General features: G+C 34.6%; 1 protein-coding gene across 1 annotated transcript; it reads left to right on the top strand.

Annotated features, from left to right (window-relative positions):
• Positions 1–10817: 10817 nt before the first annotated feature.
• On the top strand, positions 10818–11258 carry LOC120203533 (probable amidase At4g34880). Its single transcript, XM_039203809.1, has one exon. The coding sequence runs from the start codon at positions 10818–10820 to the stop codon at positions 11256–11258; it is 441 nt and encodes a 146-aa protein (XP_039059740.1).
• The last annotated feature ends 1183 nt before the right edge of the window (positions 11259–12441 follow it).

Below are 12441 nucleotides of genomic sequence, written 5' to 3'. Positions count from 1 at the left end.
GGGGCAAATGAAGAATCCTGATCCTATTACATACCATTATAGGAGTAATGAGGCATAATAAATAAATAAGTGGAAGTGTTATCTACCACTGTAGTACTTTTCTATTTTCAGCATCTTGTTTGAACTTTTTTTGTTCCTTTCTCCGCTTTGTGCAATAAATAAATGTGGTTGCTTATTAAGGTTATGAGCAAGGAATCAAGTTTTAATCTGGAAATTATTGAGTATCAAGTAGATTAAATATTCTTTTAATTTTTCAAGAGTTATAGATTTATTGGCAAGTGATAAAATTATATCTTCAATATCCTATCCAACACCAATTACTCGACCTGTACCAAAACCAAATCCTGACATTACATTTATCTAAGACTCTGAAGAAATGTCTCTACCTGTTTTTGAGACACAAACACTATATGTTTACCTTCTCAGGTAGAGTCGATTGATGATACTACCTTCCACCATATACATGACTTTAAAAGTCACACATTTGTCCTTCCAACACAAACCATCATAAACCAAAAGACCTCAAAGAACCAAACTTTCAATTATCCGTGAATCTTACTGCAAAGAGAAGAGATGAGGCATCATGGACCAACTCATTGATGATAATTTCAAGTGATTAGGGCATACTCAAAGGAGGGGAAAGTGATTGATTGAAATAAATATATCATGCATTAATTACATTTTTTCATGTAAATAAAGTTAATCTTGAATATTCATCCCCAGTGGATACCTCTTTTTACAAAGGTTTCTGTGTATGAGATGATGAACGGCATTGTTTCATTTATCCCTTAATATATTATATATATCCTTTGTTGTCCCCATTGAGCCTGAATAATTTTTCTTCTAATTCAACCCTAACCAAGGATCACCCTCTACTGGGGGGCAAGGTAAAGGATATTGGCTCACAGGAATAAAGATTGTCAATACGTTTATTACGAAGACAAGTTTCCATGAAATCATGAAAGTTTTGAATTATAAAGTATGTCAAATACAGAGTGCTTGAAGATCCATCCAATCAAGAATGGAAAACCTCCAAAAGCAAAAGGAAAAGGAGGTGCTCAAAGCATTGAAGTATTATACTCATCCAGCAAAGCAAAAAAAAATTTGAATCAAGATGGGTGAGCCTCAAGTTACAAGGTTGATCAAGTACAAACAAGAAAAGCAAGAAATGTTGAAGATATGAGAAAATGGAAATAAATCCAAAATTTGGCAGTCTAGAGGGATCCAGATAATGGAAAATCCCCAACAAAGCAGATCCAAGTTAAGCAAGGCAGGTGATGGCATCAGAATGAATTGATCCTTGGTTTGATTACCCTTAAACACTTATTTGGGCCTTTTTATTCTTTTCTTTCGTAACCATAAGCCATGACCTACGTTACGTACCTGAAAAGTCCATTTTAATCATACATGGATTTCTAAGTAAAAGAGAATATCTTTAGAATTCATTCCGCCTCTCAAGATTGATTTTATTTGCAAAAATTGGTTTTTAAAATCTTTAATACATGATATGAAAAATGATAAAAGGGGGGTTCAAGATGTAAATTTTTAAATAACATCTTAGAACCAAAGGAGGATTTGAGTTGAAAACCTGAAAAGGCGGCTCGAATATTGAATGGTGCAACAACGACATAAGAGACGATTTTAAGCTCTTAATAAAGCACCGCACATCCCAAAGACGTTCCTGAGAATAGAGAAATAAGAAGCATCTCTACAAGATGGGCATAACAACCATTTCTTCAAGTTAGTGTAAGCCAAAATGACATACTGAACCAACTTGAAAGAACCTACTTTACCAAAACCACCCACACCTCAAATCAGTCATAATTTGACACTTGCCATAGGACTATGATTTTTGAATGATTTAAAAGTGTAGTTGATTTATTTGATATTATTAAACTCATTGTTTTGATCGGATTCTATTGTGAACCTAAGAAGGGCAATACTTTGTAAAAGTCTTTCATAAACAAAGGAGGAAAAAAAAACATTTTCAAACAGGACAGTCTCAAATGAGGAAGATTCTTGAAGCAATTGTTGCTTATTTTACCTCTGTAGAAAAAGAATGAACGAGGCCAGAATAATGAAGCACTTCACATTTTTGAAGGCAAGTGGTCCAAGAAGCCAGAAAGTCTGGATAATTGAACTTGTGACAATCCCCTATGACATTATTATCAACTCATCAAGAAAGATTATCTCATGCTGAGGGTGATAAGCATCACCAGACAGATTATTTTCCCAAACCATCAATTTATGTTCTCTAGAAGATCACATTATAACCATGAACAAGTCACTACCTGCACTCTGGTTATACCGTGATGTTGGCTCAAGTCTTGATACATCATTGATACTTCTTCTATGCCGATCACTTTCTTTGTCAAGATGATACCCATTATGTCCTTCAGAAGATTGCTGAATTTGAATTTGAGGACTTATGGCACAGAATAAGACATTGGAACAAATTCTACATTTTGTATGTCGTACAGGGTTCCAAAAGTTGAGATAACCAGTTTTACCATCAAATAAACCTTTCCATGGTTAGGGAAGAGTGGGATAAGACAGTGTGTATTTTGGAGCAGCAGAAGAGACAGTCACTGTGGCAGTCATTGCAAGAAAATGCACCAGCAAAAAATCTTCTATTTCATCTTGATGATGTTTATTTCTTCCAGTAAGGTTGTTACACTGGATGTCACCGACAACAAGGTCGAATTCGACAAATCTACTCATCAATTGCTCCAACCGATCATCATTCAGTTCTTGCACATCTGTTTTCAAAAATATGCCAAGACAGTAGAAGACAACCTCTGCATCATTGATCCCAGAGAAAAGAGACAGGACATTGATATCACTGGGAAATATGTCTTTATACAGATATTGTGTATGGTTTTTAAGGAAACCTAGAAGCATTTCCACCTCATCAGGTTCAAGTGAGCAACTTATTTCTTCCAACCCATACCAGATTCCATTTTCGGCACTCATCAAGAACATACTCTGGACACTCGAAGGTAGCTCATCGTCATAAAGCTTCAAGAGCCTTACAGATCCTTTCTGTCAATCTGGAACTTCTTGTACATGTTTGTAAACAGTTCAACTTTGTTCTTGGATCACATGAAGACTATCATTTCTTTGTCAATGGAAAAGCATCAGCACATGGAGGAAGCAGAATAAGAGAAAATCTGTTCTTAATTGGCAGAATTATGAATATAGCCCTTTTCAGTGTAGTAGCATGGAAATGCTTCGAATCTACAAATTCTGGCTCTACATCAAATAAGCATTATGATATTCTAGTCCAAACATTAACTGGAACAAATGTAATGTGCTCCATAGCATCTTCTGGAAGTGTTCTTTGAGTTATCGGATCTGGTTGGACAGAACCAATCATTGAATTTGGAAGATGAATGTGCTCATAGCATCTTCTGGAAGTGTTCTTTGAGTTATCTGATCTGGTAGACAGAACCAATCATTGAATTTAGAAGAGAATGTGCTCATAGCATCTTCTGGAAGTGTTCTTTGAGTTATCTGATCTGGTTATACAGAACCAATCATTGAATTTAGAAGATAAATTTGCTCATAGGAGAAATAAGGAGACTCAATAGCATCTTCTGGAAGTGTTCTTTGAGTTATTTGATCTAGTTTGGTAGGAACTACAGAACCGATCATTGGAATTAAAATATGAACTGCATGATCATCTTCATTAAGAAGCTTCTTTTCAAGCTTCCTCTGCTTCTTCCTTTTCCACAAATCATAACCCAAGTTTTGCCTTTGCTTGTAATTGGGATCATTGCATAATAGCTTCCTATCTTCTACCATAAGAAGTGCATCAGTAACCCTAGCCATTTGATCACATATAAAATCTGTCAATTCTGCAATTGATGAATCTGAACCACATCTCTCCATGGTTATTGAAGCTTCAGCCTTTGAGAATCCCATTTTTGTCAAGTATAACAGTTTACTCTCTTCATCAGAATCAGAACTCATGATTTCCTCGATATCAGAAGAACTATCAATATCTGTGAATCATCCTGAAAGATCGCTTCATAATCAGATGAGTTATTATCAGAATCAACATGTTGCATGGGTATGGATTTTTATGAGCTTGTACCACTGTATATGTAGTCTTGCTATTGCATCAGATTACTGTTCGCATAAATTGGTTTCTCTCCCCACAGAAAAGTATATTTCAGAGATGGCTTTCACTGAAAGATGATAAGCCACTGTCAGCCTGGAACGGATTACCAACTATTTTCACTGCTCTGTCTGACTAAATCCCTCCAGATACAGAAAATGGTCACCTCATTCAGAAGATACATATCTCAGACGTTTCTGTCAGAATGATTGAATACTTCTTAAGTTTGTGACAACATGAAGAAATTTCCTCTAATTACTTGACAACACTGCTGTTTATTGACACCATAATGAGAGCATTCAAGATAAACAGATTTGGGGCACGAATAAATCCACAAGTACCTACAACAGTGCATTGTCAAAATTAGACCTCATGAGGATCATGATATTCCAGTCAAACAGACGTTAAGAGTAAATCAGAAGCAGAATATTGAGGCATCTCGAAAGCCCATTTCAGATAAAAATGTTTCATGTGGGACATCTTGAGGGCCCATTTCAACCAGAAATAGAATATTGGGGCATTTTGAAGGCTCACAGCAATATGAATATTTGGGCATTCTTGTAGGCTCATCTCAACAAGAAGTAATGTTGAGCACACTTTTAACATCTGTATCAGCCAATATTGGGGCATTTTAAAGCTCACTTCAGACAGATTCATGTGGGGTATTTTGAAGACTCAGATTAACAAGAAGCAAATATTGGGGCATACTGAAAACCCTTTTCAAACAGAATCAGAAATGTTGAAATATTCTGAATATTTATCAGCAACATACTGGGGCATGCTGAAAACCCATTTCAATCAGAATCAGAACTGTTGATGCATTTTGAACACTTGTATTAGCCAATGTTGGGGCATGCTGAAAGTTCCACAATATCCTGTGTAAAGATCATTGACTTGAACAAATATTTCCAATGAGACAGAAAGATATGAAGAAAGAAAATGGTGAAACAGTGACAGTCAAGTTGACTATACATAATTGCTTCGTTCATCAGGCAATTACATTGTGATCATGTTGTTGAATAAATGTTTACTCAGCAAGTATGTTTTCAAATACCTAATCTTCTTAACCGTATGTCACATGACAGTGTGTTCTTTGATGAACTACATTACGGTTGCATGAATAAAGATAATCCCCAGGTAGACTACTTGATCCAAGGTTCAGTGCCTTAAGATCTCAGCATTGAATTTGGCCTTCTGTGTGTCGGTAATAATTGAAAATATTTCTTTAAGATTCCTAGCAAATAGTTTCAACCATACTATTGAGATTATGAAGTTGTTTTTCACATCAGTTTTTGCTTCCTTGATGACATTGAAAAGGGAGACTCAACTCTCACTTATATTACTGTTATTCCCGTTGTTATTTAGGATCATCGTTGCAGGCCAAGATGAACTGAGTTTTCATCTATTTTGGTTTTATCATTTGTATTTCATCCCCAGCTACAAAAATTCCACGGATATCTTTCTGTACATTGATCTTACAGTTGATGTGTTTCTACTTCCTACAAAGATCATTATAGAAGAAAATATGATCCGTATCACATTTGTCTTTGCCCGTGATGATATCAAGATTAATTAGTGTCTCCTATTCAATTCGACACCAGCATATCTTGTGAATTTGACCAACTTTTTGGTCATACCAACATTACACTTGAATCCCCACTGAGTTTTTGTTCTCAAATGGTCTTATGACATCATTCAAAAGCTTTGATCACTAGGCAAAGAGCTTCAATGATTAAGAACATCTGAGCAGAAACCACCGGAGAGGATGAATGTGTTGTCAAATGCTTCCTTGACCAATAATCCGAGCAGAAACCACATGAAAAGATGAATGTATTGTTAAATGTTTTACAAACCAGTGATTATGGTGCTGAACCAATGTTGCAATCATATGGTTTCCATTTATTGATCCAAGATGAAGTTTGTCTTCTTTAACCCCAAGATTAGAAGTGAGATATAATGAAGATTTCTTTCCAAGGAAAGTTGAAATTTTAAACAAGAAACTAATGGGGTCAACTAAGGTTGAACTACAGGTTGTTGTTAAGCATCTCGACATGATATTGGTCCAAGTTGCCTTATTCGAGATCTGATTATATGTGGAAACATGAAAGGAATTGGAATAAATCTTCCTTGTGATATTTCAAGAGTTAAATTAGAACAGACTCTACTCTCTTAATTAATCCCTGCTGAGTCAGATGATTGATTCTCTTTTCAAAGATGAAAGCTTTATGGGATTTCTACACAAGTCCAAGCAAAGAAAATTGGTTTTATCCAAGACAAAATGGGACATCAAGGTCATAGTTCTGACTACAGCAAGAGTTCCACAAATGAAACATTTCTTCTGAGACCTTCATGAAGCAAAGAAGACAGCAAAGATACAAGTTGATCAGATGAGTCTGCAGAAATGCAAGCTTGATAGTATAAGTTGCTACATTGATATCCAGGGGTAACCCTGGCAATAAATGATGAACTAGAGGAAGACCAAGTTCACCACTTTGAAGTCAAATGAAGATTGCATCAACATTCATGCATTCATAAGAATATCATTTACACAATAGACAATGCATTACATTGATACATCTGAGTGCATTCAAACATGGAGTTTTACAGATCTTCGGAAGAAAGAAGATTCATGGTAAGAAATACCTTACAAGAAGAAGGTATTCAAAAAACCGCAATACAGGAATCATACAAACGTCTGAAGAAGTGATAGATGCAATCCACAAGAGAAAAATTATCTTGAGATTAGTGCATGTTACCTAATCAATATGTTATTTTGAAACATAATGAGAAAACGATTTTTATAGTTTATCATTTTATCTTTTCTCAAAATGAAATTGTTGAAAAGTAAGAAAATGATTTTCTTAGTTTTTTTCTTAGTAAACTATTTCTCACATCTGTAAGTCCTTCAGGATGATGTTTCCAAAGCCTTCGGGAGCTTTTTGATGTTTTCAAAGCCTTAGGGTCATCTGTAAGTCCTTCAGTGCATGATGTTTCCAAAAAGCCTTCGGGAGCTTTTTGATGTTTTCAAAGCCTTAGGGTCATCTGTAAGTCCTTCAGTGCATGATGTTTCCAAAAAGCCTTCGGGAGCTTTTTGATGTTTTCAAAGCCTTAGGGTCATCTGTAAGTCCTTCAGTGCATGATGTTTCCAAAAAGCCTTCGGGAGCTTTTTGATGTTTTCAAAGCCTTAGGGTCATCTGTAAGTCCTTCAGTGCATGATGTTTCCAAAAGCCTTCGGGAGCTTTTTGATGTTTTCAAAGCCTTAGGGTCATCTGTAAGTCCTTCAGTGCATGATGTTTCCAAAAAGCCTTCGGGAGCTTTTTGATGTTTTCAAAGCCTTAGGGTCATCTGTAAGTCCTTCAGTGCATGATGTTTCCAAAAGCCTTCGGGAGCTTTTGATGTTTTCAAAGCCTTCGGGTCATCTGTAAGTCCTTCAGTGCATGATGTTTTCAAAGGCCTTCGGGAGCTTTTTGATGTTTTCAAAGCCTTAGGGTCATCTGTAAGTCCTTCAGTGCATGATGTTTCCAAAAGCCTTCGGGATCTTTTGATGTTTTCAAACCCTCGGGGGTCATTCATAAGACCTCTGGGCGGAATGTTTTCAACATTTCCATCCTACTCAAAAGAAGCCAAATGAAAAAATTATTGTTTTTTTTCGTCTTTGCTCTATTTCTTGTTAACACAAGAATGAGCAAAGAGGGGCAGCTGTAAACATTAATTTTTTTTACTATTATTATTTTTGTTTTATTATTATTATTTTTATTAATATTAGTATTATTATTATTATTATTATTATTATTATTTTTGTTTTATTATTATTATTTTTATTAATATTATTATTATTATTATTATTATTAAATAAAAAAATATATATATAATAAAAATATTACAAGGCCCAAAACTGGGGCCCGATTACAATTGGCCCAGCAGAGCCCAAACCCTTTAGGGTTTGTAACATTCAGCTAGGGTTGTCTAAACCCTAGCTTCCAGACGCCGCCGCCGCTCCAAAGTTCCAGTGAGTTTCAGCCGCCTTGCCGACGCTACAGTGCCACGATGACTCCAACAGAAGACTCCAGAAGCTCTGCTGCAACGATAACAGCCGCCCACGTCGAGCTCTATGATGAGTCACCACCATAGCTATGGTGACTCACCAAACTCGACCCTCTATTGTCCGGTCCGACGAGAGCCTCGGTGGTGGCTATAAAAGCCACCACACCTGCAAGAGATCAACAGGGACGGAGAGAACAGAGGACGACAACAAACAAAACAGAAAAAAAAATAGAAAACGAAAAGAGGACAGCCAGCAAACAGGAGACAACAACATCAACAGCAAGCAATCCAACCACCATCAAACACCAAAATAACGAGATAAAAATCGAAAGAAACCTTACCGAGGAAAGCCACATCACCACCGGAGTAACCACGCGCCTCCACGCTCCACAACAAACCTTCGAAAACCGAAGGTATTTTTGTAGATTTGCTCCGATTGAGAGCTTTTTAAGGTAAACAAATACCGGAATCGTCATTAGGACGATCCGATCTACGTTATGGTATAAAGTTTTATTTTCCGGCCACCGGAGGTGGTGGCCGGCGGTGAGGTTGGCGGTGGCTATCGGCGCCGGAATTCCCTCCGGTGAGGGAATTAAGAGAGAAGGAAGAGAGAGCTTCTTCTCTCGTTTTTGAGAGAAGAAGAAGAAGAGAACAATGAGGCTGCTGGCCCTTCGGGCCAGCTATGAAGAGGTATATATACCCCTTCCCGAACGACGTCGTTTTGGGAAGGGGTATATCTGTAATTTCACGCATGGCTAAATTCTTTCCGTAGCCATCCAAATTTTATAATTATTCATTTTAGTCACTAAAATTAATTTCTGAACATTTTAATTCAGTTTTTGAATTTTATTTCATTATGTTTTAGTCCTTACCAGTATTAAATAATATATTTAGGTAAATATCAAATTTAGTCCCTTAATTTTAATATTTAATATTTTAATCCCGAAAGCATGTTTTAATTTATCTTAATTTGATATTTGAATTTAATATAATTTTATTTTAATCACTAAATTAATAAATGAATAAAATAGCATAGTTAGTCATTGTAAATGTTAAATGATTAATTACGAATTACGACATTTAAATATGTTATAATTTAGTCCTTAATTTTAATACTTTCATTTATTTTACAAGTTTTATTACTTTTTAATTTAATCTTATAATTTTAATTTTCTTTATTTTGGTCGCTATTTCATTATTGCCCCTTTAATTTCAATATTTTAATTTATTATTTTGTATCCCTATAATTTTAATAATTTTTATTTTTGTTTCTTATAATCAATTATGATTAAATATTAAATGTTTTGTTTATTGATTAGAGATGTTAGGTGATAATAATTATATTATAAATATATTGGTAATAAAATCAACATGAGAATAGTATGTTATTAAAGATATTCAACTACTCTTGACTTCTTAAATTATTAGTCACGCATGTATAATAAAGTATTCAAAGATGATTGTGTTTAAAATGTATATATTTACTTTATTGAAATATATTTTATTATTAGTCACGTGTTGTAATGTATTCAAAATGGAAATATATTGGTGATTATTAGTCATGTTTAAAATATATATAAATATATATATTTATTTTAATTTATTTAAATTATTTTTTAAGAAATATTATCATATTCTTTTTAATATTTATTTATTTTATATCAAACAAAATAGTTGTCTTAAAGTAACTGGATGTCCATTTTCTGATTTTTTTTATTAATATATAAATATATTTTTATATTATTTTTAGATAAATGTTTTATTAAAATTTATTTATTTTTTAATATTAAGAAAGGAGCTGTCTTAAAGCACCTAGAAGCCCTTTTCTGATATTTCTAAATAAATAAATATCTTGTTTAATAAAATATATATATTAATATATTATCTTAAAATTATATTAATAAATTTAACAGAATTATGAATTAAATATATCTTTGAATTTTTAAATTTCTAATAATAGAGACAATTTATAATTAAAAAGTACCAATTTTGGGCGTTGTAGGGGTGCTAATCCTTCCCTAAACGTAATCGACCACGAATCCCTTTTTATTAATAAAAAGAATGAATTTTTGGTTAAACGCAGATCAGTTTATCTTTTAACTGATGTTTTCTTAAAAACTCTTTTAAAAGATGATTTTTAGGTATTCGACCTACCTGACTCAAAAGGCCGATGGCGACTCCCAAATTATTTTAAAAACTATTTATTCAATCATTTCCCCGCCAAAAATAATATTTCGTGCCCGGACGAAAACCGGTTACGACACTCTCATCACTCAATCCTTCCCCGCCAAAAATAATATTTCCCCGGACGAAAACCGTTACGACACTCTCATCTGGGTTTCATTCAAAACCAACCCTTCATTGAGGCAGCTCCTTGAGTTTTACATGGGGGAAATCCGTAGATTTGCAAATGAACCTGTGTGTATAGGCTATATAGGTAACAATTAGAGTAGATTTTGCATATTAGTCCCATCCAATTAACATTAATTTCAATATAATTCATTGCAAGTTAAGGCAAAGAGGTGCAGTTCTGGTAGAAAATGTGAATGCATCCAAGTATCTGGAACCATATCTCAGGCCTTAGCAGCATAGACTATGAATGCGTACTGTTAAGGCAAAGAGGTGCAGCTCGTGTTCTATATGTACTGAAAACATGGGTTTGTGGGATAATGCAGGAAAAAAAATCAAGGAATATGGCCGAAAGCATTTCCTTGACTCTGAAGATACCAAAGGCATAGGCAAGGAGAAGGAAGCTATACTGAAATTAGCAAAAATGTCGAGAGATGGGTTCGAGAAATTAATGAGAGCGCAAGCTAGACACGTTGTTGTCGCCTTTTTCATCGACTTCTTTTATACTTGCGAGGGGTCAATACCCTGGTATTATTGTCCCGGCCGGATACAATACGGCAGGGCTACCTTTCGGCCTTTGTTTCGGGGGATTAAAGGGTGCCGACCCGACCCTGACAATACGGCAGGGCTACCTTTCGGCCTTTGTTTCGGGGGATTAAAGGGTGCCGACCCGACCCTGGTCGAGATAGCCTATGCCTTCGAGCAAGCTACTAAGATTAGGAAGCCTCCTTCGTTCGAGCACTGAAGTTCATTTATCTTTGCAGAAGCAATAGGGTTATCCGCCCATGTGTAATTTGGTTCAGTGAAGACCATGCTAATGGTTCATGTACCCTACCTCATTATATATAGTGCAAATTATCTCAACAATAAAGCACTTGTTTGTCGGAAAAAGATCGCCGAGTTCATATGTAATTAGTTGCGTCTGGATTTCAATGCAAATATAATATCAAGATTTAAGATAATAGTATAGCTGATAGTATCTGTTTAGAATTCTTTAAGTTTATTTAAATCGCATATACATCTTATAGATTCAACTCCTCAAATTCTGACCTTTTAAAGAGAACACAATTTTCTTTTAACTATTCCACCGCTTAATAGGTATCAAATCTCAAATTCTTAACACAATCATAATTCTTCAATTCTACGAATTGGGATAACATTTAAATTTTATAGATATTATAATATATTAATTTTTTATTAATAGTAATTTATATATAATCACCGGTGTAATTATACAAATCGTCATTATTTTCCTGAAAAATAGAGAATCTTTGGAGTTTTTTTTGGTTTGCTCTCCAGTTCCAAGGGTTAGTCATGATTAATCTGGATCGACCCGAGTCGTATATCTGGCTTTGATGGGTAAGTTTCCCAACGAGGTTTTTTTTGCATACAAAAAGACTCAAATCTGAGACCTTACTTAAGTTATATCAAATTACTTACCATTTGAACCCGTTGAATTCGGATCTTATGCCCATCCCTACTTTAAACACTACAACAAACCTAAAATAAAAGCGCCACAAAAACCTAAAATATCAACAGAATTTTTAAATGGAATAAGAAATTCAACTCTACACCAAATAACGTGAATAATTATTCTAATTAATTATCCAATGATTAATGATCATAAGAAGGCATAAAGTTTCATGGGAAAAGAGATAAACTGGTGCCAATCATTGATAACTTCTGTTCATTCCATAATATATTTTAAAAAAAAGGCATTAATTCACATTATTTTTAAAGGCAATAAAGGAGTTTGGTACATCTTATTAGTATAAAATAGGTTAATTAAACACTAAGGTATGGAATCAGAATTGAAGTTAGCTGAGATTACTACAATGATTGATCCCAAAACACAGCTGTTTCACAGCTCAACAATTTGACAATTTGAATGAGAAATGTTAGGAAGTTCTACGGTGCGGTATCCTTAA

The sequence above is a fragment of the Hibiscus syriacus genome, unplaced genomic scaffold (genome assembly GCF_006381635.1).
Source record: "Hibiscus syriacus cultivar Baekdansim isolate YM2019G1 unplaced genomic scaffold, ASM638163v2 tig00009942_pilon, whole genome shotgun sequence".
NCBI lineage: Eukaryota > Viridiplantae > Streptophyta > Magnoliopsida > Malvales > Malvaceae > Hibiscus > Hibiscus syriacus.
Note: the sequence above shows the minus strand (reverse complement) of the source record. Positions and strands in the feature narration are given on the sequence as shown.